This window comes from Vulpes lagopus, chromosome 6, assembly GCF_018345385.1.
Source record: "Vulpes lagopus strain Blue_001 chromosome 6, ASM1834538v1, whole genome shotgun sequence".
In the NCBI taxonomy this organism is placed as follows: Eukaryota; Metazoa; Chordata; class Mammalia; order Carnivora; family Canidae; genus Vulpes; species Vulpes lagopus.
The window spans coordinates 13,464,491-13,488,393 of record NC_054829.1 but is presented as its reverse complement, the minus strand read 5'-3'; the positions used below and the strand labels follow the sequence as shown (position 1 = coordinate 13,488,393).

Sequence of the window (23,903 nt, the reverse complement as noted above, 5' to 3'; positions counted from 1 at the left end):
CTAGACTCACTAAGAAAAAAGAGGGGACTCAAATAAAATCAGAAATGAAATAGGAGATGTTACAACTGATACCACAGAAATATAAAGGATCATAAGAGACCACTCTGAATAATTATTTGCCAACAAACTACTTAGAAGAAATGGATAAATTCCTAAAAACATACAATCTGCCAAGACTGAATTATGATGAAACAGAAAATGTGAACAGACTGGTTACTAGCAAGGAGATTAAGTTAGTAATAAAAATCTCCCAATTAATAAAAGTTCAGGACCAGATGGCTTCACTGGTGAATTTACCAAGTACCCAAAGAATAATTAATACCAATTCTTCTCAAAATCTTCTGAAAAATAGAAGAGGGAGGAACTCTTCCAAACATATTTCACCAGGGCAACATTACCTTAATACCAAAATCAGACAAAGAGGCCCCCCCCGCCAAAAAAAAAAGAAAAAAAAAGAAAGAAAATTACAGGTCAATGTCTCTGATGAACATAGAGGCAAAAATCCTCAACAAAGTATAAGTAAACTGAATTCAACAATACATTAAAAGGATCATACAGCATGATCAAGTGGGATTTATTCCAGGGATGCAAGGATGATTCGACATGTACAAATCAAGTCAATGTGATACAGTACTGTTAACAAAATGAAGGATGGGGATGCCTGGGTGGCTCAGTCAGTTAAGCAACCAACTCTTGATTTCAGCTCAGGTCATGGTCTCAGGGTTGTGAGATCGAGCCCCACGTCAGGCTCCATTCTGAGCGTGGAGTCTGCTTAAGATTCTCTACCCCTATCTGCCTCTCTTTCTCTCAAAAAAAAAAAAAAAAAGAATAAAAATCATGATCATCTCATTAGATGCACAAAAAACATTTAACAAACTTAAACATCTGTTCTTAATAAAAACTCTTAACAAAGTGGGTATAGAAAGAGGCTACCTCAATATAACAAAAGGCCAAAAGCTAAAAAGCTTCTGCACAGCAAAAGAAAGCCCACCACTAACATCATACTCAATGGTGAAAGGCTGAAACATTTTCCTCTAAGATCAGGAACAAGGATGTCTACTCTTGCCACTTTTATTCAACATAGTTTTATAAGTCCTAGCCAGAGCAACTGGTGGAGGTGGGGAAGGGGGGAAAAGAAAAAGAAAAGGCATTCAGATTGGAAAGGAAGTAAAACTGTCACTATTTGCAGATGACACATCACATATAGAAAACCCTATGACTCCATAAAAAACTGTCAGAATAAAATTCAGTAAAGTTGCAGGCTACAAAATCAATACACAAAAATCTGTTGCATTACTCTGTATTAATAACAAACTATGAGAAAGAAATTAAGAAAACTCTCCCATTTACAATTGTATTAAAAAAAATCTAGGAATAAATTTAACCAGGGAGGTGAAAGACCTATATCTTGAAACCTATTGAAGACACTAATGAAAGAAATTAAAGACAACAAAATAAATGAAAAGATATTCTGTGCTTACAGATTGGAAGAATTAGTCCTGTTAAAATGTCCCTATCACCCAAGGCAAAATACAGATTCAGTGCAATCCTTATCAAAATTCCAATGGTATTGAGGTGACTGGCTGGCTCAATCAGTAGATCCTGGGACTCTTAATCTCAGAGCAGTGAGTTCAAGCTGGGCATAGAGACTACTTAAAGAATTCCAATGGCATTTTTCACAGAAATAGAACACTCCTAAAATTTGTATATGGAACCACAGAAGACACAGAGTAGACAAAGCAACCTTTGAGAAAGAACAAAGCTAGAGGCATCACAATCCCTGATTTCAAGCTATACTATAAAGTTACAGTAATTAAAACAGTATGGTATTGGCATAGAAACAGACATATATACCAATGGAAATGATTACAGAGTCCAGAAATAAATCCATGCATATATGGTCAAGTAATTTAAGAAAAAGTAACCAAGAATATACAATGGAGAAAGGATGGTCTCTTCAATAAGTGGTATGAGAAAAATTGGACATGCACATGCAAAAGAATGAAACTGAACTACTATATTACACCATTCAAAAAAAATTAACTCAAAAGATTAAACACTTAAATAGAAGACTCCTAGAAGAAAACATAAGCAGTAATATGCTTCTTGATACAGGTCTTGCTGATTTTTAAAAAACCTAACACCAAAATCAAATATGACAAAAGCAAAAATAAATAAGTGGGACTACAGCAAGCTAAAAAGCTTCTGCACAACAAAGGAAACCAATGAAAAGGCAACTTACTGACTAGGAGAAAATAGCTGCAGATCATATATCTGATTAGAGGCTACTATTCAAAATACATTAAGGACCTCCTACAACTCAGTAATGAAATAACAAACAATCCAGTTAAAAAATGGGCAGAAGATCTGAATAGATTTTGTCCAAAGAAGACTTACAGATTGTCAACAGGTACACAAAAAGATGCTTAATATCATTAATCATCTAGGAAATGCAAATCAAACCACAATAAGATATATCTCATACCTATTATAATGGTTATTATCAAAAAGACAAAAAATAACAAGTGTTGGTGAGGATGTGGAGAAAACAGAACCCTCATATATTGCCATGGGAATATAAATTGGTGCAGCCACTAGAAAAAACAGTATGGATGTTCCCCCCCAAATTAAAAACAGAACTGCCATATAATCCAGCAAGTCCACTCCTGGGTATTTATCTGAAGAAAATGAAAACAATAATTTGAAAAGATATATGCATTTCCATGTTCATTGCTACATTATTTTCAATAGCAAGGAGATGTAATATCCTAAGTCCACTGATGGATGAATGGATAAAGAAATTACGGCATGCAATGGAATATTATTCAGTCATAAAAACAAATGAAATCTTGCCATTTCTGACAACATGGATGGATCTCAAGGGTATCATCTGAGTGAAATAAGTCAGAGGCAGATAAACACTATATGATCTCTTTTATATGTAGAATCTAAAACAAAACAAAAAAACCTAAGTTTATAGATACAGAGAATAGATTGGTGGTTATTAGAGCTGGGGGAGGGTTGGAGAGGAAAAAATTGGGGTTTGGTTATAATTAAAAGCTAAAGCCAGGGGGTACAAGTTTCTAACAGTAACTTCTAATATATCATTACACAGAAGTATGAAAGGTTAGCAATATTTAAAAAATATTTTCTAGACATTAACATTATATACATTAATTCACATTACATATTTATACTTCTGGTTAATCTATAACTGGATGGCATAAAATTAAATTATTTGTTTGGCAAAATTCTCATAGGACAGTCTACATTAACTATAATGGCATTTTAAAAAATATATTTATTTATTTATTTTAGAGAGACAGTGAGTGAGAGAGCATGCAGGGAGGTGAGGGAGAGAACATCCTAAAGCAGACTCCCTGCTGAGTGTGGAGACTGACACAGGGCTCAATCCCAGGACCCTGAGATCATGACCTGAGCCAAAATCAAGAGTTGGACGCTTAACCGAGTCACCCAGGCACCCCTAAAATGACTTATTTCAATAAAATGTTAAACCTCAGCATCATAATATTTATATAATCATTTGCTGAAGAGAATAGTATTTGCTTACTGTTTGAAGGAGATAACTGTGTTTCATAATATTAAAATCATTAGGACTTTGGTAATTTTGTAATTAACACAACCAGTATAAAACCACACATAACCCTTTGACATTAAGAAAATCTACCTATTTTCTCTTTTTTTTTAAAGTTTTTATATAAATTTGTTAATAGGGTAATATAACACCCAGTGCTCATTACAATAAGTACACTCCTTTTTAAAAAAGAAATTATTTGGGGATCCCTGGGTGGCTCAGTAGTTTGGCGCCTGCCGTTGGCCCAGGGTGTGATCCTGGAGTCCCGGGATCTAGTCCCGCATCGGGCTCCCAGTATGGAGCCTGCTTCTCCCTCTGCCTGTGTCTCTGCCTCTCTCTCTCTCTCTCTCTCTCATGAATAAATAAATAAATCTTAGAAACAAAAAAAAAAGGTAAAAACTCTCCAGGAAGTAAATGCATTAAAAAAATTATTTATTTGAGAGAGAGAGAGAGAGAGAGCGAGCGAGAGAGAGAGCAATCGAGCACAAGTCGGGGTAGGGAGAAGGAGAAGCAGCTTCCCTGCTGACCAGAGATCCCGACATGGGGCTCAATCTCAGGACTCCAAGATCATGACCTGAGCTGAAGGCAGACATTTAACTAACTGAGCTACCTGGGCACTCCAACAAGTACACTCCTTAATCTTCATCACCTGTTTAACCCATTCCCCACCCATCTCCATTCTGGATTCTACATCCTCCATCAGTTTGTTCTCTATAGTTAAAAGCCTGTTTCTTGGCGGGGGGGAGGGTACCTGGTGGCTCAGTGGTTGTCTGCCTTTGGCATAGGTCGTGATCCCAGGGTCCTGGGATCAAACCCCGCATTCGGCTCCTCACAGGGAGCCTGCTTCTCCCTCTGCCTATGTCTCTGCCTCTCTCTCTGTCTCATGAATAAATAAATAAAAATCTTTTTAAAAAGAGCCTTTTTCATTTCCCTTTGTTCATTTGTTTTGTTTCTTAAATTCTACATGTGAGTGGAATAATATGATATTTATCTTTCTGACTTATTTCACTTAGCATAGTACAGCCTAGCTCCATCCATGTCATTACAAATGTTAAGATTTTTTTCTATGACTAATATTCTGTTGTATGTATATACATTCCATACACACACACACACACACACACACATCTTTATCCATTCATTAGTGGATGGGCACTTTAGCTATAATTTGGCTATTATTGATAATGCTATTAACGTTGGGGTGCGTGTATCCTGTTGAATTAGAGTTTCTGTATTCTTTTGGTAAATACCTAGTAGTGCATTTGATCATAGAATAGTTCTATTTTTAACTTTCTGAGGAATCTCCATACTGCTTTCCACAGCGGCTCCATCAATTGGCATTTTCACTGATAGTGCAAGGGAGTTCCCCTTCCTATTTTCCTTTTGAATCAATGGTGACAGAAATAAAAGTGAAGAATATTTATTTTAAAAAGATTATTCATTTGAGAGACAGAGTGTACAAACAGGAGGAGTGGCAGAGGGAGAGGGAGATGAAGGCTGCCTACTGAACAGGGAGCTCAATGTGGGGCTCGATCCCAGGACCTCAAGACCATGACCTGACCTGAAAGCAGATAATTAATCAACTGAGCCACCTAGGCACACCCCCAAAAATGAAGAATATTTAAAAACAAAAACACATAATTATTTCTTTTCTCCACAGCATAACACAAAGATCTATTCCTAAGAGCAGCCAATAATACTGGAAGATAATTTTTCAGGTCTGATACAGGACATAAATCCACAAATTCAGGAAGCATAATAAATCTTAAATAGAATAAATAAAAAAATGGAGCACATACATGGATAATGTTATTAAGCTACAGAAGAAAATAACAGAATGATGGAAACCAGGGGAATAATAACTCTCAACCAAGAACTCCAGAAGCAGTTAAATTAGCATTAAAGAATGAGAATAAAAAAAAAATCAAAACATATTCAAAGTAATAGTATACCAAAAGCAGGAAGGGAGGTGGTAACAATTCACCCTGAGTGGCAATACACCATCTATCAAAAATTTTAAAACAAAAAAAATAAAGCTGAATAAAAATCAGTTTGCTTTTTAAGGACAGTGGGAGTGACCAGCTTCCAGTTGTGAATGAATAAGTCACAGGGATGAAAGCATAGGGAATATAGTCAATAGTAATGCAATAGTATTGCATGACGACAGATAGTAGCTACATTGTAGTGAGTACAGCATAGGCATAGAGAAATTGAATTGCTATGTTGTACACCTGTAACTAATGTAACATTGTGTGTTAACTACACATCAACTAAAAAAAAAATCAGTTTGGTTTTTAAGAACTGCAATGTCAGGGGTGCCTGGATGGCTCAGTTGGTTAAGCAGCCAATTCCTGGTTTCTGTTTAACTCATGATCTCAAGATCCTGGGATGGAGCCCTGCATCCTGCATTGGGCTTCATGCTCAGTAGAGAGTCTGCTTGAGGATTTTCTCTCCTCCGTCTGCCCCTCTCTCCATTTGTGTTCACATGCACACTCTCTCTCAAAATAAATAAATCTTAAAAAAAAAAAAAAGAATTGCAGTATGTTTGATAAAATACTTTTGCTGCTGCAACAGACCACTCCCACCACTCTATACTTGGAATGTCACTGGTTCAGACAAAGCAAACTGAGAGAATCTCCACAAGTCTTTACTAAAGAAACTTTTAAGATTATATTTTTAAAAAGATGATAAAAGAAAAAATGTCTGAGATACAAGAAGAAAATGTGAACAAAGAAATGTATAAGCATAGACAAAACTAAACACTGACTGCATTAATAATAATGTCCAATTGAAGAGGGGTTAAAAAAACCAAATTCTCAAAAATTAAAGATAGAACTACCATATGATACAGTAATTTCACTCTTCGGTACTTATCTGAAAAAATGAAAACATTTACTCAAAAAAGGTTATATGTACCCCATGTTCACTGCAGCATTATTTACAATAATCAAGATACAGAAACAACCTAAGTGCCCAATGATGGATGAATGGATAAAGAAAATGGTGTGTAAACATACACACAGAATGGAATATTATTCAGTCATAAAAATGAATGGCATCTTGCCAGATACCATACCATCTCATTGATACATGGAATCTAAAACCAAAACCAAAACCAGAAACTCAAACAAATAAACCAACCAACCAACCAAGCTCACAGATTCAAAGAACAGATTGGTGGCTGCTACAGGCAGGTGGGAAAAAGTGTATGATGGGGTCAAAAGGTACAAACTTCCAGTTACAAAATCAGTAAGTCATGGGAATGTAATGTACATCATGATGACTATAGATGACTGTGTTGCATATCTGAAAGTTGTTAAAAGAGGAGATCTTAAAAGTTCTTATCATAAAAGGAAAATATTTTGTAACCATGTATGGCAATGGATGTTAACTAGATTTACTGTAGTGATTGTCTCACAATATACAAATAGTGGATTATTATGTTGTACACCTGAAAACTAATATGCTGTATGCCAACTGGATCTCAATTTTTAAAAAGAAAGAAAAAAAATCTGAGGTGTATTAAATGCAAGCACATTCCAAATTTGACTGGTAAGGACTTCCTATTGCCTTGTGAAGAAAAGAATATTTGGTACTGTGATTTCCTGTGTAAACAAAGGAGTGACTGGTTTTGTGATCTTACTATAACCCTTCATGCGGAGAGTACAGTAAAAAACAATGGAGATAACATTTGGTAATTTTCTCTAGTTCTCAGGGAGAAAAAAACACCAAAGAATTAAAATGCTAGACCATCCATAACTCAAAAGAGAGAAAGTGTGAGAAAGGGGGGGGGGGGGGGAGAGAGAGAGAGAAAGAGAGAGAGAGAGGGAGACAAGAGGCAATGACTGGGGTTCAATTATTCTAGAGATTATGATTAATTTTAGATTTTTAGTTAAATACAAATATTAAATGCAGTAATACCAGAAGAAGATAATAGACTCTAACTTATTTTAAGTAAATAGATGAAAATACAATTAAATTAACTGAATTACAAATTCTTGTTACCTAAGTTCAACTTGCCTCTTAATATAGCCCGACAATCCTTTCTTTCATTTGCTGATTGTCTCATTTCTTATAGTCTCAATTCCCTACCTTTTCAACCAGAGTTCCTCCCTCAATGCCTCCATGCTATAAAATAACATTCCCTACCATCTCACTAAGAAATCCGAAGTTATCTGTACAACCTCATTTGCCCTACGTTAATAGTATCTGCCTTGTTCCAAAAACAGAACCCCTTATCTCTCTATACCGATAGGCTAGCTTCATTTGACTCCTACAAATGTGGTTAGTTCTGTTTCACTCTAAAATATCTTCCTTTTAATTCTGCTACCCCTTCATAAATTAAGGCCTTGTTTCTTAGTTTCTGATTTTGAATTATATATATTCCATAGTCACAAAAGATGGAAAATTTAGCTTCTGTTTTCTTCCTGTATTCCTATATTTTTTCCAACGTGACATTGCAAGCTGGCTCAGGATAGGTATGATCATAGGAGTTCCCATAAAGCAAGCACTGGGTATAATTAATTTTCTTTACATAGCACCATGAGCAAGTGCATATAGAATAAGTCTTTTTTATATACCTACTATTGCTTTCTTACATTTGTGAGGGTTAGAAAATTGTGACAACTTAATCTATGTTCAAGCCTGAGAGCCTCTTACCCTTTTTCAGTTTCCGGACAGCCAACATACAATGACTAGGAGAGAGATCCCATATCCTTAAGGTTTTATCATCACTTACAGTAGCACAGATAGGCAGATAAGGATGTGTGGCCAAACCCCACACCTCTCCTTCCATGTGTCCCTACAAAGAGAACACAGTTAAGTTCAATTTAACCTGAAAATACATGTATTTAGAAAAAACTACAGACAACAACTGATAATAAGTAATGATAAACTAATGAATAATTGTGTAATCTAATAAAACTTTTATCTTTGGAATATAACTCAAAATACTTCTATATGTCTAGGAAGGGGATGGGACTAGATTCTAAAATTTATTTGGGACCATGGGAATAATAGTTGGGAAGAAAACTATTTGCACAAGGCAGATTTCTAGATACTTTTTGCTGCTAGTTTTATGTAATATTTATTGAACATTCTGACAAATATTTATTTTTGTAAGCCTAAAAGTGATTCTTTGAAAGTTTAAAGAAACTTGACCAAAAGACAGTACAAAAACACTGGCACTTCAATGTTGAATATCACTGTATGCGTGAAATTATATATTTCGGGGTAGTGTGAGCTTTTAATGTTAAGTCATATTAAACTCTTAAGTCAAATTAAGCAGACCCTGGCATTGGCAGTATAGCCATAACTTTCTGATGTTAGTAAAAACAAAATTGGCGACTTGAAATTAAATCATGCCAAGGTTTTGATACACTTGTCTTAAGATATTAATGATATACTTCAAAAACACTGATAAGAAGTGTCCAGATTCTCAGATGTTTGTTGCGTGAGTTTTGTTTAGCTGTTTTTTTTTTTCAGTGAAGGTCTGGCACACTGCAATCCTCAAACATGTGGTTACCTTTGTTGTATTAGCATATTCAGTGACTTGTACATTCAGCGGCAGCATTTGAGCAAGTTTTATCAGTAAGCAATATTTTCAGTTAATAAAGTTTTAAAAAATCCATTCACATAAGAATGGATTTTTTATCAGTAAGCAATATTTTCAGTTAATAAAGTTTTAAAAAATCCATTCACATAAGAATGGATTTAAACTTGCTGAATGTAAAGACTGAACTTCAAGTCACTGTAGCTTTAGTAATTGCTTATTATATTAGTTTAGATGCTAGCACTGCATGTGCTGCGCATATTCTGATTTTATTAAAATAAAAAGTTGAACTGCACAATCAAAAACAAAACAAAAATACTTTTATAACAGCTTTATCTTAACAATCATAATATAATCAAGTTACTATTAAAATTAGTTTAAAACCTTAAAATTTCACTGAGTGGAGAGAGTAGGAATTGGCTGCCTTGGAAATATTAAAAATTGCCATACAGGAAGAACTTCCTGCAGGAGAAGGTAAGGAGCGCTGCAGACCTGCTCACCAGTGAAACTGATAAAGTTAATTAAAAAAAAATTAAGGTCTTTGGAAACAATTCGAAGGAGATATGACAAACGAAGCATTTACTCAGATCAGGGCAATCTCAGAGATAGATGGGAGGAGACTGCTTCAAGTCAGAATAAATCCTCAAAACACTCACCTGGGAAATGAGTGTCCCCTTTAAGGAGCCTGAATTTGATTAGTTTAATCTGGGGAGCAATTTATGCTCTGGGGTAAATTTTGAAAACAGTAATCAGCCATTAATTTAATGAACTCCAGCGGCTGGGTGTGGTCAAGGAAAAAGACTATCAAAGATGAAAGAACACTTTCCAAATTATTTTATGGAGCCAGGATGAGCCTGGTACCAAAACCAGACAATCATTACAAGTAAACTATAGACCAATTATTCCTTATATAAAGTATGTGGATGCTAAACTCCTCAAAAAAATAATAGCAAACTGATTCCAACATGTACAAAAAGAATTATATACCACAACCAAGTGGGGTTTAAAAAGTGAAAACCAATTTTACACTTTTATCAATAGAATAAAATAAAAACCACATGATCATCTCTCAATAGACTAAGAAAAAGCATTTGACAAAGGACACAATCTTTCATGATAAAAATGTGCATCAAACTAGGAACAAAAGAGTAATTCCTCAATCTGATTAGGGCATCTAAGAAAAATCCACAGTTATCATTAAACTTAACAGTGAAATATTGGATGCTTCTTCCTTAAAATCAGAAACAAGACAAAGATGCTCTCACTACTTCTACATTGTATTGGAGATTCCAGGATAATTAGGCAAGAAAAAGAAGTAACAGGCATCCCTAAAAGGAAAAGTAAAACTGTATCTGCAGCTGATATTCTCTTATATATAGAAAATCCTAAAAATCCACTAAAAATTATTAGAATAAATAAGGTCTATTATTTAAAAAAGATAATTGTGAGACTTGTATACTGAAAACTATAAAACTATTGAAAAAAGTTAAAGAAGATCTAAAAAAAATGGAGAGATCACATGTCCGTGGATGAATACTGTTAAGAGGTGCTACTCCCCAAAATGACCCATAGAATACTGCTATACTGTTGTACATGTTTTCTTTAAGACATCTGAACGTACTTATATTGTGTACATACATTTCCACACCTTTTAAAAAAATTTTGGTGTAGTTAATCACAGTGTATGAATTAAACTGCAACCTGTTATTTTAATGTGTACAATATAGTGATTCAATAGTTCCATGTGTACTTTTAATCCCCTTCATCTATTTCACCCATACCCCACCTACCTCCCCTCTGGTAACCATGAGTTTGTTTTCTATAGTTAAGAATCTGTTTTTTGGTCTTTTTTTCCCTTTGTTCATTTATTTTGTTTCTTAAACTCCACACACGTGAAATCAGATGTTATTTGTCTCTGGTTTATTTTGCTTAGCACTATATTCTCTAGCTCTATCCATATTGCTATCTTGCAAATGGCAAGATTTCATTCTTTTTTTTTTTTTAATTTTTATTTATTTACGATAGTCACACACATAGAGAGAGAGAGAGGCAGAGACACAGGCAGAGAGAGAAGCAGGCTCCATGCACCGGGAGCCCAATGTGGGACTCGATCCCGGGTCTCCAGGATCGCGCCCTGAGCCAAAGGCAGGCTCTAAACCACTGCGCCACCCAGGGATCCCAAGGTTTCATTCTTCATTAAGGCTGAATAATATTCCGTTGTGGGTATGTGTGTATGCGTGTATACATATATGTGTGTGTGTGTGTGTGTGTGTATACCTATATATATGTATCTTTTTTATGCATTCATCTATCGATGGACACTTAGGTTGCTTCCCTAGTTTGGATATTGTAAATAATGCTGCAATAAACAGAGGGGGGATGACCCCTTCTAATTAGTGTTTTTGCATTCTTTGGGTAAATACCCTGTAGTGTGATTACTGAATCATAGGTAGTTCTAATTTTCTGAGGAACCTCCATGCTGTCTTCCAGAGTGGCTGCACCTGTTTGCATTCCCACCAACAGCGTCCGAAGGTTCCTTTTCCTCCACATGCTTGACAATTCTTGCTGTTTCTTGAGGTTTTAATTTTAACTGTTCTGACAGGTGAGAGGTGGTATCTCATTGTGGTTTTGATTTGCATTTCCAGGTATATCTCCACACTTTTAATTATTATACTTTTATCTTATTTCTAGCATTGAGTTTCTCAAAAATGTCTGGACTATTTTGGGGTATTTTTTTCTTCTAAGTGATTTTTTAAAACTCTTCCCAGAATTTTTGAAAAATCTCATTTGTATTTGGTTTATGATCATAGTGAATTCATAAGTTATTTAGATCTTTGAGGTCTTTAGTAAAACTTTACATTTTTCTTAACACTGATCTTTCATATTTTTTCCTGGTTATTGTAGTTTTCTTTGTATCATTTTTGTGTCATATTTTCTAACTGGTTATTGCTGATATATAGAAATATTGATTCTTATAAGCTGATTTTGAATCTCACTTTACAGGACTCCTTAATTCTAATAATTTTTCAGTTTATTCCCTGAATACCCAAGGTATAGGATTATAATATTTGCAAATAATGACAGTGTTATCCATTTGTTTTCAACACATACACCTTTTTTCTAGATTGGCTAAGACCTCACACACAATGTTGGACAATAATGGTGAAACATGGTATCCTTGTCTTGTTTCTGATATTTAGGAGACAGACGGTACATATTTGAAATCTTATGCACTATAATAAATATAAAAAAATAATAGGATGTCATTTATCGTTTTAAAACTTTTTATAATTATAAAATTTTCTGGGTTTTTGAAAAGTTTTGTGGATTCATCTGTAAAAGTGTACTTGTGCTAATATTTTCCAAGAGATCATAAACATCTTCAACACCATAACTCCATCATCTCTTTACTTCAAAGGAATATTACATGATTGAAGTTAAAGAGTAAGACACCAAAGTTTGACAGTAAATTTAATATAAAATGTTTCATTATTTTCTTACAAATTCTCCTTGGCACATCAGGATTTTATATTAACATTAAAGCATGTGCAGTGTTCTCCTCTGTGTGTGCTCTGTGGTGTTTTAATAGAAGTGAGTGAGGGGGAGTGGGGATGGAGAAGAAATTGTAATAAGAAAGAACATAATTCTTTTTCAGAATAAAAGACAAATTCAAAATTGGTGTTACTACAGTTGCAGGAGAACAATTTTTCATTAGGGTAGATCCTACCTCATTTGCTGAGTTTTATAGTATTGATTTATTTCTCTCCCTACTTTTCAGAAAAACAATACATATAGGTAATGTACAACTAAAAAATTAATACAACATTCCTGATAAAAATGTTAAGATCAGCTGATCCTGCTCTTTCATTTTATATTTCTACCACACAAATGTTTATTTTGCTAGATTTTTATTAACATTTCACTGACAAATGTTTTCAGCAATAAAATTTTTAGCATACATTTATTTTTTTAAATTAGAAACTTAATAAGGAAAATGAAGTTTCATAGAAAAGCAACTGCCTTAGGTTCAACAAATATACTTCAAAGAAATAAAATAAATGTGAAATAAATTGACTTGGTTAAATTAATTACAACTGTTTTTTCTCTTCATTGGTTCCTTGTTTTACTATAAGAAATTACTTAAAATACTGGCAATTATTCCACACGATAGCATGCATATTTATTTACTGGCATCTACTCATTAAGCTATAATTAAGTTAGAAATTTTTGGTATATATTATCAATTATTTCCCTAATTAATTTAACATTATTTTTCACTACTGTTAACTTTTGGTTCATACAATTGGATCAATTGTATACAAAGAGAAAAAAAAAGTATATTAACTTTTCATATTACCTGGACCAGAAGTGTTATTGGGCCACTTTTATCCACTTCTAGTATTTCACCATTCTTTGTGCCAACTAAAATATGACCATGTCCTAATGATATGGCACGTATAGATGGGTTATCTTCCAAGAGAAGACCTGAAATGTTAAATGGAGATGTTCTTCTAGGTATAAAGTTACTAGAATACAAGGATGTATATATTGCCAATGATGCTATTTTGACAACGAAAATCACATCACAAGATTGCCTTTTCCTGTATTTTAAGTATTCTAATAAATGTACTGGATTTTCCCAAACGACTCAACTTATTAATCTCAAAAGAACCACCTATATACTATAATTCTCTATTATTTCAGATCTTCGACTACTATTCTGACGACTGTTTCTTTTCCTCTTATATTTGTCTCTCTTTATTCACCTCCTTACCTTCTTAGAGCACCTACAATATTCTGGTTAGTACTTTCAATTCAATTGAACTTAAGATGGATTCATATATGTCTACTGTGTCCTAGGAAGGCTTCAAAGATGTAGTTGGTAAACCTAACAGAGCATACAATGAAGAAAACAGACACTATGTGAGGAGTATATTGAAACAGGGGCATAATGTAATGGAATTTCCCCTTTTTTAAGGGGGTGGAGAGGAGATGGAAGTAGAAGAAATTACCCTACTGAGATATGAAAAATGAGCATGGTCAGGTAATTGGAGGTGGACAGGAGGGAGGAGAAAGGGCAAATTCTAGGCAAAAGTAATAGTGTACAGAAAAGGCCTGGAGGTCAGAGAGTGTGATGTCATGCCTTAATACACTGAGAAAAAGGGTAAAAGGAAGGGCATGCAAGGATAGACAGGCAAGGTCAACAAAACGTTAATGTGAAACAAAATGCTAAGCTTGAAAACAAATTCTTGACTGGTAAATGTGACGCTTATGTGGCAATTTTCCTTGCAACGTTAAAATGATTAAAATTACCATGAATAATCTTGTACTTGGTTAATATTTTACCACCTATATCACAGAAAATAGATTTTTGAAAGGACGGCAATGATTCAGGCTCTAGTTAAATGGCTTCTCCCATTAAACTCTGATGCATTTCTAGTAAAGGAAAAATATATTTCATGTCTCCACCCTCAGTGACCATGCATGTCAATGAGCAATTAATCTTTTATCCTACAAAGTAAATTAAATTTCAAATCACCTTTAGATCCTGGTGCCAAAGCAGCTCTTTTTATAGCATAGGTCTTGAGACATCTTTCAAAGGAGTCATCCCAAAGAGCTACTATACCATCTTTACCTCCAGTAACAAATCCCTTTGAAAGTAAAAATTTCAAGTTAATAAAAATCTAAATTTAAAAAAAAAATAATAACCTTCTGTTGAAAAATTCTAGAGGAAAGGACATTTATAGCTAAAAATTATAGGCTGTGAACACATTAGCCTAAGAATAGGGGTTTTTTTTATACATCAACATAGAACCTGCAAAAATATTTACAGTGACACTAAACATTGTATTTTGAGGACAGGACTTTAAGAAAAGGTTTGTAATCTGCAACCATAATGTAGCTCTAACATTTTCAACATGATACATATATTTTCTTAGAGGCTTCATAATCCCATCCTTCAAAAACAGAGGATCATAATAGTCACCTCATGGGAGATGGTGATAATAAAGCACTTAAGCAAGTGCTGGCACATCGAAAGAAATTAATAAATATTAAGTTAAACTTTTTTTTTTAATAGCAGACCTATTTCGCGATGTTCAGGAATTTGAAAGAGGAATAAAGGAGGCAGGAAAGACTCTCATTCACAGATTATTACCGGGTGGCTCAGCTAAGCAGAAATGCAATATTCCTTTAGTTATGAAAACCTCTATAACCCAAGATCAAATTGTGTTTTGCCTAAAAATATCCTTAGAATACTTACTTTTTCCAATGCATGCATACTAAATACTGGCCCATCATGTGCTTTAACTGTTTTCACAAGAAAGACATCTCTCCAGATACACACGTCTCCTGTGGATGTTCCAGAAAAAGCCATCTCTTCCGTCCATCCATACACTGCACACATCATTGTGTCATTTTTCCCTAGGGTACCCACGTAGCCTTTTCTACCAATCAATCCTCCTCCTGGTTCGTAAAAAATATCACAGAAGTACCACTTTTAAAATGTATGAAATTATAAAGTGATAAAATTTCTTTCCTACTGTAATTGTTTAAGTAGAAAGATGTGTAATAGTAAGGAGACTTAGAAAAATACAGGTCTCTCAGTCAGTGCCTTGCCTGGCTGAGACAGCCATATTCATGGAAGCTTTTAGGCCACAGATCTTTGGACAAAAATAAGTACACTAAGTCGGCTTTAATCAGTCCTCGGCACTTCTGATTGTTCTTCAAATTTTTATGACATATTTAAGAAAACAAATATATAAAAATTAATACAAGGAAGTATGTATATTCCCCTCTCAACCTACACAAAATTACTAAAACAACCAAAGCATGATGCCAATCCCATCTCCCTTCTTCATCCTCTACTATTCTGAATATGATGGTGATTACTTTCACATGCATTTGTCTTTTTTTTTTTTTTTTAAGATTTCATTTATTTGTTCATGAGAGACACAGAGAGAGAGGCAGAGACATAGGCAGAGGGAGAAGCAAGCTCCCTGGGGGGAGCCTGATTCGGGATGGTGTCCCAGGAACCCAGGATCACACCATGAACTGAAGGCAGATTCTCAACCACTGAGCCACCCATGTATCCCTCATGCATCCTTTTATACATTTTACTACTTATTTGTAAAATTTTAGGCAATATGTCATATTTTTCATGTTTTAAGATTTTCTATAAATACCATCCTATATGTACATCTGACCTGAACACTGGTTTGAACTGCACACAAATTAATTTACACATTTTTCAAGAGATACAGTACTATAAATGTATTTTCTCTACCTTATGATTTTCTCAATATTTTCTTTGCTCTAGTTTATCATAAGATTACACTAAATAATACATATAGCTTTGACTATGTATGTCATTGGTAAGGCTTTGGGTCAACAGTGGGCTATTAGAAGTATTTGGGGAGTCAAAGTTATATGCATAAAATTTTTTTTTAAAAAGTTCTATGCAGGGATCCCTGGGTGGTGCAGCGGTTTGGCGCCTGCCTTTGGCCCAGGGCGCGATCCTGAGACCCGGGATCGAGTCCCACGTCGGGCTCCCGGTGCATGGAGCCTGCTTCTCCCTCTGCCTGTGTCTCTGCCTCTCTCTCTCTCTCTCTGTGACTGTCATGAATAAAAAAAAAAAAAGTTATATGCAGATTTTTGCCTGTGCAGGGGATCAGTGCCCTAACTCCCTGTGTCACTCAAGGGTCAACTGTATTCCTTTGCAACTTGCTTTTATCACCAACAATCCATTATGTAGATTTATGTATGTTGATTTGTACCTTTAGAATATGCATTTTCTTAATTCTATAAACATTCTATTATATGAACCTACCAGTCTATTTTCCTATTAATGAACACTTAAATTGCTTCCAAGCTTTTGCTACTGAAAACAATGCTGCTTTATTTTTTATGTATATTTTTTTATTGGAGTCCAATTTGCCAACATATAGTATAACACTCAGTGCTCATTCCATCAAGTGACCCCCTCAATGCCCGTCACCCAGTCATCCCATCCCCCTGCCCAACAATGCTGCTTTAAACAATTCTGTAAAGGTCTCTTCTATGCAAGAGCAAGAGATTCTGCAGGAATGCCTAGGAATGACCACAGGGTATGTGCAAAAGGGAAAACATAGATGAGATGTAACATCTGTTGCTAAGCTGTTCTACAAAGTTGATACACCAATTTACACTCCGATTACCAGTGAAAGGAGTTCCTATTTCCCACCTTTCAGGAACACTTAGTATTGTCAGACTGGAGGATATGAAATACCAACTGAATTTTATTGACGCTTTAATGTGCCTTTCTCTGATTGTTTATGAGCTTTGTCACAGTTTCCTATCTGTATTGGCCATTCATTATCTACTAATATCTTTGCCCATTTTTTTCCAATTGAATTCATTATTTTATTCAAGAAATGTATATGCCAGGCACTATTCAAGGCACTGGGGGTAGAGCTTTGAAGAAACAAACAACTAAATTCCCTGCTCTCATGGAGCTTCCTGATGAGACAGCCAATAAATATAACAAATAAGTAAGATGTACAGTATATTAACAGATGATGATGGGTGCGCTGTAGAAAATGTGAGCATAAACAGGGGACAAGAAATGAGAGGGGTCCATTTTAAGTGGGATAGTTAAGAAAGGCCTCATTGAGAAGGCAATAGCTGAATGAAGACCTGAAGGAGGTATAAGAGCTAGCCATGCAAGAATAGGGTTCAAGGCAGAGGGATCAGCAAGAGCCTCTGGTACAGGATTGTGACAGGAACCTTCAAAGAATAGTTTTAGAGATCAATACGGTATAGCTAAGAAAATAAGGGAGGAAGAAGTAATGGGAGATGACGCCATAGAGGTCAAAGGCAGCTTTCCAGGCCCTAGTAAGAATTTTACTTTTACTCTGCATGAGATAGGAAGTGGTTAGTGGAATAAAATGTGGCATATCACGTATTATACGTTTATTCTGATTTCTGGGTTGAGAGTAAATCAGAGAAGAGCAAGAAAGAAGAGATGCTATTTCAATCATCTGGGCAAATGATAAAGGTGGCATGGACCATGGTGGTAGCATGGAAGATAGTGAAAAAGTAGTCATATTATAAATGTATGCAGACCACTTTTTTAAAAATAAAGATTTTATTTAGAGAGAGATAGAGAGCATGAAAGGGAAGAGGGGCAGAGGAGGCAGAGGAAGAGGGAAAGAATCTTAAGCAGACTCTGTGCTGTGTGTGGAGCCTGGCACAGGACTCAGTCTCACAACTCTGAGATCATGACCTGAGCTGAAATTGAGCTGGATGTTCAACCAACTAAGCCACCCAGACACCTCTGTATTTTCTTAACATAGCAGCCAGAGTTGTTACTGAATTTGCAAGGGTAATTACGTAGATTGGTGAGGGTGGGGGAGAAGAGATTAGACTTCTTTCAAGAGAGAGGAGAAGATACATTGCAAAATGAACGTGTAAGCAACAGTCTAAAGTTATTATAGTACATATATAAGAAATTGATTAGCAACTCAAGGGTAGAGTTGAAGGAGGATTTTCATTTGGTTTTATTTATTTAAGATGGAAAAATAAGCCCATACTTGTATGCTGAATTGAAAAAGTAAAGAAGGGAAAGGGATGATGTAGGAGAGATAGGGAAGAAGAACTGATGTTCATGAGTAGGCAAGAAGAGAAAGTACACAAGTGAAGGGACTGGTTTTCACTAGAGCACAGTCTATCTGGAGCAGAAGAGGTAAAGTATAGGCTGTGAACCAAGCCCTACCACCACCTGGTTTTGTACAGAGCCTGCAGATTAGCACCGTGAACTACAGAGGCGATGCTTGTTTCCTTCTCTACTCTCAGAGCCTGCCTTCTTGACTTCTGGCTGCCAACTAGCAGCTGCCCAGAGGCTAAGCTAGTTGTGATCTACAAGTTGAAAACTTTGCTAATGGCAACTGCTGAGCACTAGCAGTGGAATTAGCCTAGGAGTTGCCTTAATTCTGGCTAGCTGCCCAAAGTGAGAAGGTAGGGCTCTCTAGGAGGAGAAGAACACACTAGGACCTGTGTCACTGGGGCATGACAATGGTTCCTCCAGCCCACACTGTCAATCCCTTTTACGGCAGCAAGTTGATCTTGGAGACAATGAATGCCTCCACTTAATGGCAACTAGGTATAAAGCAGGGCAGGAGTTTTCACTCTTGTTCTTCAAGTACTTACATAGTATTTTTGATTTGATGCCTGGGCCTGGAAGTCTAAAATATTTCCTGTCTCTCCATTTATAGGAAGTTTGCCACTGCTGGTTTAAATAATCAATTGGTTTTCTGATAGACACAGTATAACACATTCCTATTGTACCAGGTCATGTCATTGCACTCAAAAACTTTCAGTGGTTGTCTGCCCCTACCAACCATGGAATAGAGTTCAAATTTCTCAGAGGACAGCTTAATAATTTATATGTTGGAATTCTCAAATCCTAGATCTGAAACAGGAGGTTAGAAGCTCCTTTTTAGCCTCAGGCCTAAGACATCTTTAATTTACATAAAGTTATGCATTTAGAGGCTTAGATAGCACTTAGATTAATACAGTGATTACTTATTTCTCACTTAGTGAACTCCATGGATCAGAACCCCAAAAGTGAGGAAGGTTGAAAGACACACCAAAGTTTTAACATTTATTCTTATGGTTCAGTTTCATCTACCATATAACTAATCAAACTTAAGGAAAAAGGTTTCATTCTAAAACTATTTACTTTGTCTCTTATTTCAAAGTAAATTTATAAGGGTTTTTATTTTCAAGACAGAAATAATAAGCATTACTCGCTTAGTATTTGTAATTCCAAATAAATAAGGTATTCTAAAATTTTGTTTAAGTATATGGGAATAAAAATGTGAAAATACTTTTTTACTTTTTCACTATGATCTAATGAGTTTGTGATAAAGTATTAAATCCAAGCGTGAAAATCAATTCATGCTCTATGTAGTTTACAATTTGAAAGTAACTTGAACCTGGGAAATGTCTTCACTAAGGCTATTGTTTTCTTATGTATATTTTACTTCTTTCTGTATTTGTGTATTTTAATCTGAAAGGTTTAAATGTGCTGAGACCTTAATATCAAATTGGTGGAATTTATAAGTATATTACTATTTTATTCAGAAAAGAGATTAAAAAATTTTTTTAAATATAAACTTCTTCCACAGCTCCTAATCTATAGTTACAAATGACTAAAATAATACATTCCATTTATGTATCATTTTATAGCATACAAAGAATTCTAACAAAATTTTTCATTTTCAGTTTATACTAAAATATGTCTTTAACAGAAAAAGAAAGGAGTCTTGATTCATCTTATAAGTTAAGCCCATTTTAAAAAATATTTTATTTATTTATTTGAGGGAGGAGGGATATCATAAGCAGGGGTGGGGAGAGGTAGGAGGAGAGGGAGAAGCAGACAAGGTGCCCCAAGTTAAGCCCTCTTGAAAATATGAATACTACATCAATGTGGTCAATAAATGACAATAAAATCAACCTCACATTTATTTAAAATATATCAAGACAGATGAGGATCGCCTGAAAAAAAAAAAAACAGAAAGATTTTGGATAATTTTAGAGTTTCATAAGAGACAAAAAGGTAACAGAGTATTCTTATATACTCCTTGCCCATTTTCCCTAAAGTTAACATCTTAAATTACTACATACTAAAAAACCAACATGTTTGATGCATTTCTATGAACTGAACTCCAGACTTCATTTAGATCTCACCTATTTTCCACTAATGTCTCTTTTCTGTGCCAGGAAACTAGAATACTGCATTGCACTTAGCTAAAATAACTTTTTAAAGTAATAACTTCTTTCAAAGGAGTAAAAAAGAGCACTTCCTTACCTGCTCTACGCCAAAATTTCACGTGTTTAATTCCAGCTGTAATTAATTTATCAGGCACGTAGGGGTTCATCTTTACAACAAAAATCTTATCTTTACTTCCTCTGAAAAAGATACCAGAATGTTTAAACTCCGAAGATAAAGCTCTCTGATAATAATCTTTTGCCTAATTCATACCCTATCTTGATTATTCCATTACTGAATCCTCTGCCCACTTATCTCTCAGGTTTGGGCTATGTAATCATGCATTTGTAGATTTATTACTTGGTCATAATTTTAATTTAATTCTTCTCAACAGATTCTTAAAACATAGAAACAGTAAGAACTGAACTTCTTTTCAGTAGCACCTACTATTGTACTGTGCATAGGGAATTGTGGCATATATCAAAGAAAAAATTTGTATAATACTTTGTTACAGCTTAATATAGTCATTCCTAACACATAGTTCCTCTTAAACTACCTTTTATTTGGCCATTGTCTATGTAGTGAAAAAAGCATTTATCTCTATTTTTAAAGTATTTCAATGTCTCACTTTAAGGAACGGGACAATAATAAAAATAATCTGACATTGTTGACTATTTCCTCTTTTAAAGCAATTAATATTTTTATTATAAAAATAATACATGCTTGTAGAAAATTTAGCAAATTGAAAATGTGACAAAAATACATATAATCTATAGCTTTTTTGTGAGATACACATGTATGTATCATCTGTCACTCATATATATGATTTGAGTATTTCTTTTTTTTAAATTCTTTTTTGTTTAATTGGAGTTCAATTTGCCGACATATAGCATAACACCCAGTGCTCATCCCATCAAGTGCTCCCCTCAGTGTCCTTCACCCAGTCATCCCACTCCCTGCCCACCTCCCTTTCCCCCACCTCTTGTTCGTTTCCCAGAGTTAGAAGTCTCTCATGTTCTGTCTCCCTTTCTGATATTTCCCACGCATTTTTTCTCCTTTCCCCTTTATTCCCTTTCACTATTTTTTATATTCCCCAAATGAATGGGACCATATAATGTTTGTCCTTCTCCGATTGACTTATTTCACTCAACATAATACCCTCCAGTTCCATCCACGTCAAAGCAAATGGTGGGTATTTGTCGTTTCTAATGGCTGAGTAATATTCCATTGTATACATAGACCACATCTTTATCCATTCATCTTTCAATGGACACCGAGGCTCCTTCCACAGTTTGACTATTGTGGACATTGCTGATAGAAACATCGGGGTGCAGGTGTCCCGGCGTTTCACTGCATCTGTATCTTTGGGGTAAATTTCCAGCAGTGCAATTGCTGGGTCGTAGGGCAGATCTATTTTTAACTCTTTGAGGAACCTCCACACAGTTTTCCAGAGTGGCTGCACCAGTTCACATTCCCACCAACAGTGCACAGGAGGGTTCCCCTTCCTCCACATCCTCTCCATTTGTTGTTTCCTGCCTTGTTAATTTTCCCCATTCTCACTGGTGTGAGGTGGTATCTCATTGTGGTTTTGATTTGTATTTCCCTGATGGCAAGTGATGCGGAGCATTTTCTCATGTGCTTTTTTTTTTAAATTAATTTATTTATGATAGTCACGGGGGGGGGGGCGCAGAGACACAGGCAGAGGGAGAAGCAGGCTCCATGCACCAGGAGCCCGATGTGGGACTCGATCCTGGACTCAACCCGGGTCTCCAGGGTCGCGCCCTGGGCCAAAGGCAGGCGCCAAACCGCTGCGCCACCCAGGGATCCCTCTCATGTGCTTGTTAGCCATGTCTATGTCTTCCTCTGTGAGATTTCTGTTCATGTCTTTTGCCCATTTCATGATTGGATTGTTTGTTTCTTTGCTGTTGAGTTTAATAAGTTCTTTATAGATCTTGGAAAGTAGCCCTTTATCTGATACGTCATTTGCAAATATCTTCTCCCATTCTGTAGCTTGTCTTTTAGTTTTGTTGACTGTTTCTTTTGCTGTGCAAAAGCTTCTTTTTTTTTTTAAATTTAATTATGTTTTATTTATTTTTTTTTCTTTTCACATGCTCTTCTTCGTCTTTTTTTTTATTTTATAATAAATTTATTTTTTATTGGTGTTCAATTTGCCAACATGCAGAATAACACCCAGTGCTCATCCCGTCAAGTGCCCCCTCAGTGCCCGTCACCCATTCCCCTCCAACACCCGCCCTCCTCCCATTCCACCACCCCTAGTTCGTTTCCCCGAGTTAGGAGTCTTTATGTTCTGTCTCCCTTCCTGATATTCCCCAACATTTCTTTTCCCTTCCTTTATATTCCCTTTCACTATTATTCATATTCCCCAAATGAATGAGAACATACACTGTTTGTCCTTCTCCGATTGACTTATTTCACTCAGCATAATACCCTCCAGTTCCATCCACGTTGAAGCAAATGGTGGGTATTTGTCGTTTCTAATTGCTGAGTAATATTCCATTGTATACATAAACCACATCTTCTTTGTCCATTCATCTTTCGATGGACACCGAGGCTCCTTCCACAGTTTGGCTATTGTGGCCATTGCTGATAGAAACATCGGGGTGCAGGTGTCCCGACGTTTCATTGCATCTGAATCTTTGGGGTAAATCCCCAACAGTGCAATTGCTGGGTCGTAGGGCAGGTCTATTTTTAACTCTTTGAGGAACCTCCACACAGTTTTCCAGAGTGGCTGCACCACTTCACATTCCCACCAACAGTGTAAGAGGGTTCCCTTTTCTCCGCATCCTCTCCGACATTTGTTGTTTCCTGCCTTGTTAATTTTCCCCATTCTCACTGGTGTGAGGTGGTATCTCATTGTGGTTTTGATTTGTATTTCCCTGATGGCAAGTGATGCAGAGCATTTTCTCATGTGCATGTTGGCCATGTCCATGTCTTCCTCTGTGAGGTTTCTCTTCATGTCTTTTGCCCATTTCATGATTGGATTATTT

General features: G+C 35.6%; 1 protein-coding gene across 8 annotated transcripts in view; it reads right to left on the bottom strand.

Moving 5' to 3' along the window:
* Window positions 1-23,903, bottom strand: part of EML5 (EMAP like 5) — a 183,838-nt gene that overhangs the window by 63,578 nt on the left and 96,357 nt on the right. For all 8 annotated transcript variants that reach the window (XM_041758309.1, XM_041758310.1, XM_041758311.1 and 5 more), the window contains 5 exons: window positions 20,995-21,095; window positions 15,409-15,611; window positions 14,686-14,797; window positions 13,504-13,631; window positions 8,255-8,396 (listed from right to left, as the gene is read on the bottom strand). In XM_041758309.1, the coding sequence (XP_041614243.1) occupies window positions 8,255-8,396; window positions 13,504-13,631; window positions 14,686-14,797; window positions 15,409-15,611; window positions 20,995-21,095 (686 nt within the window). The remainder of the gene's footprint in view (window positions 1-8,254; window positions 8,397-13,503; window positions 13,632-14,685; window positions 14,798-15,408; window positions 15,612-20,994; window positions 21,096-23,903) is intronic.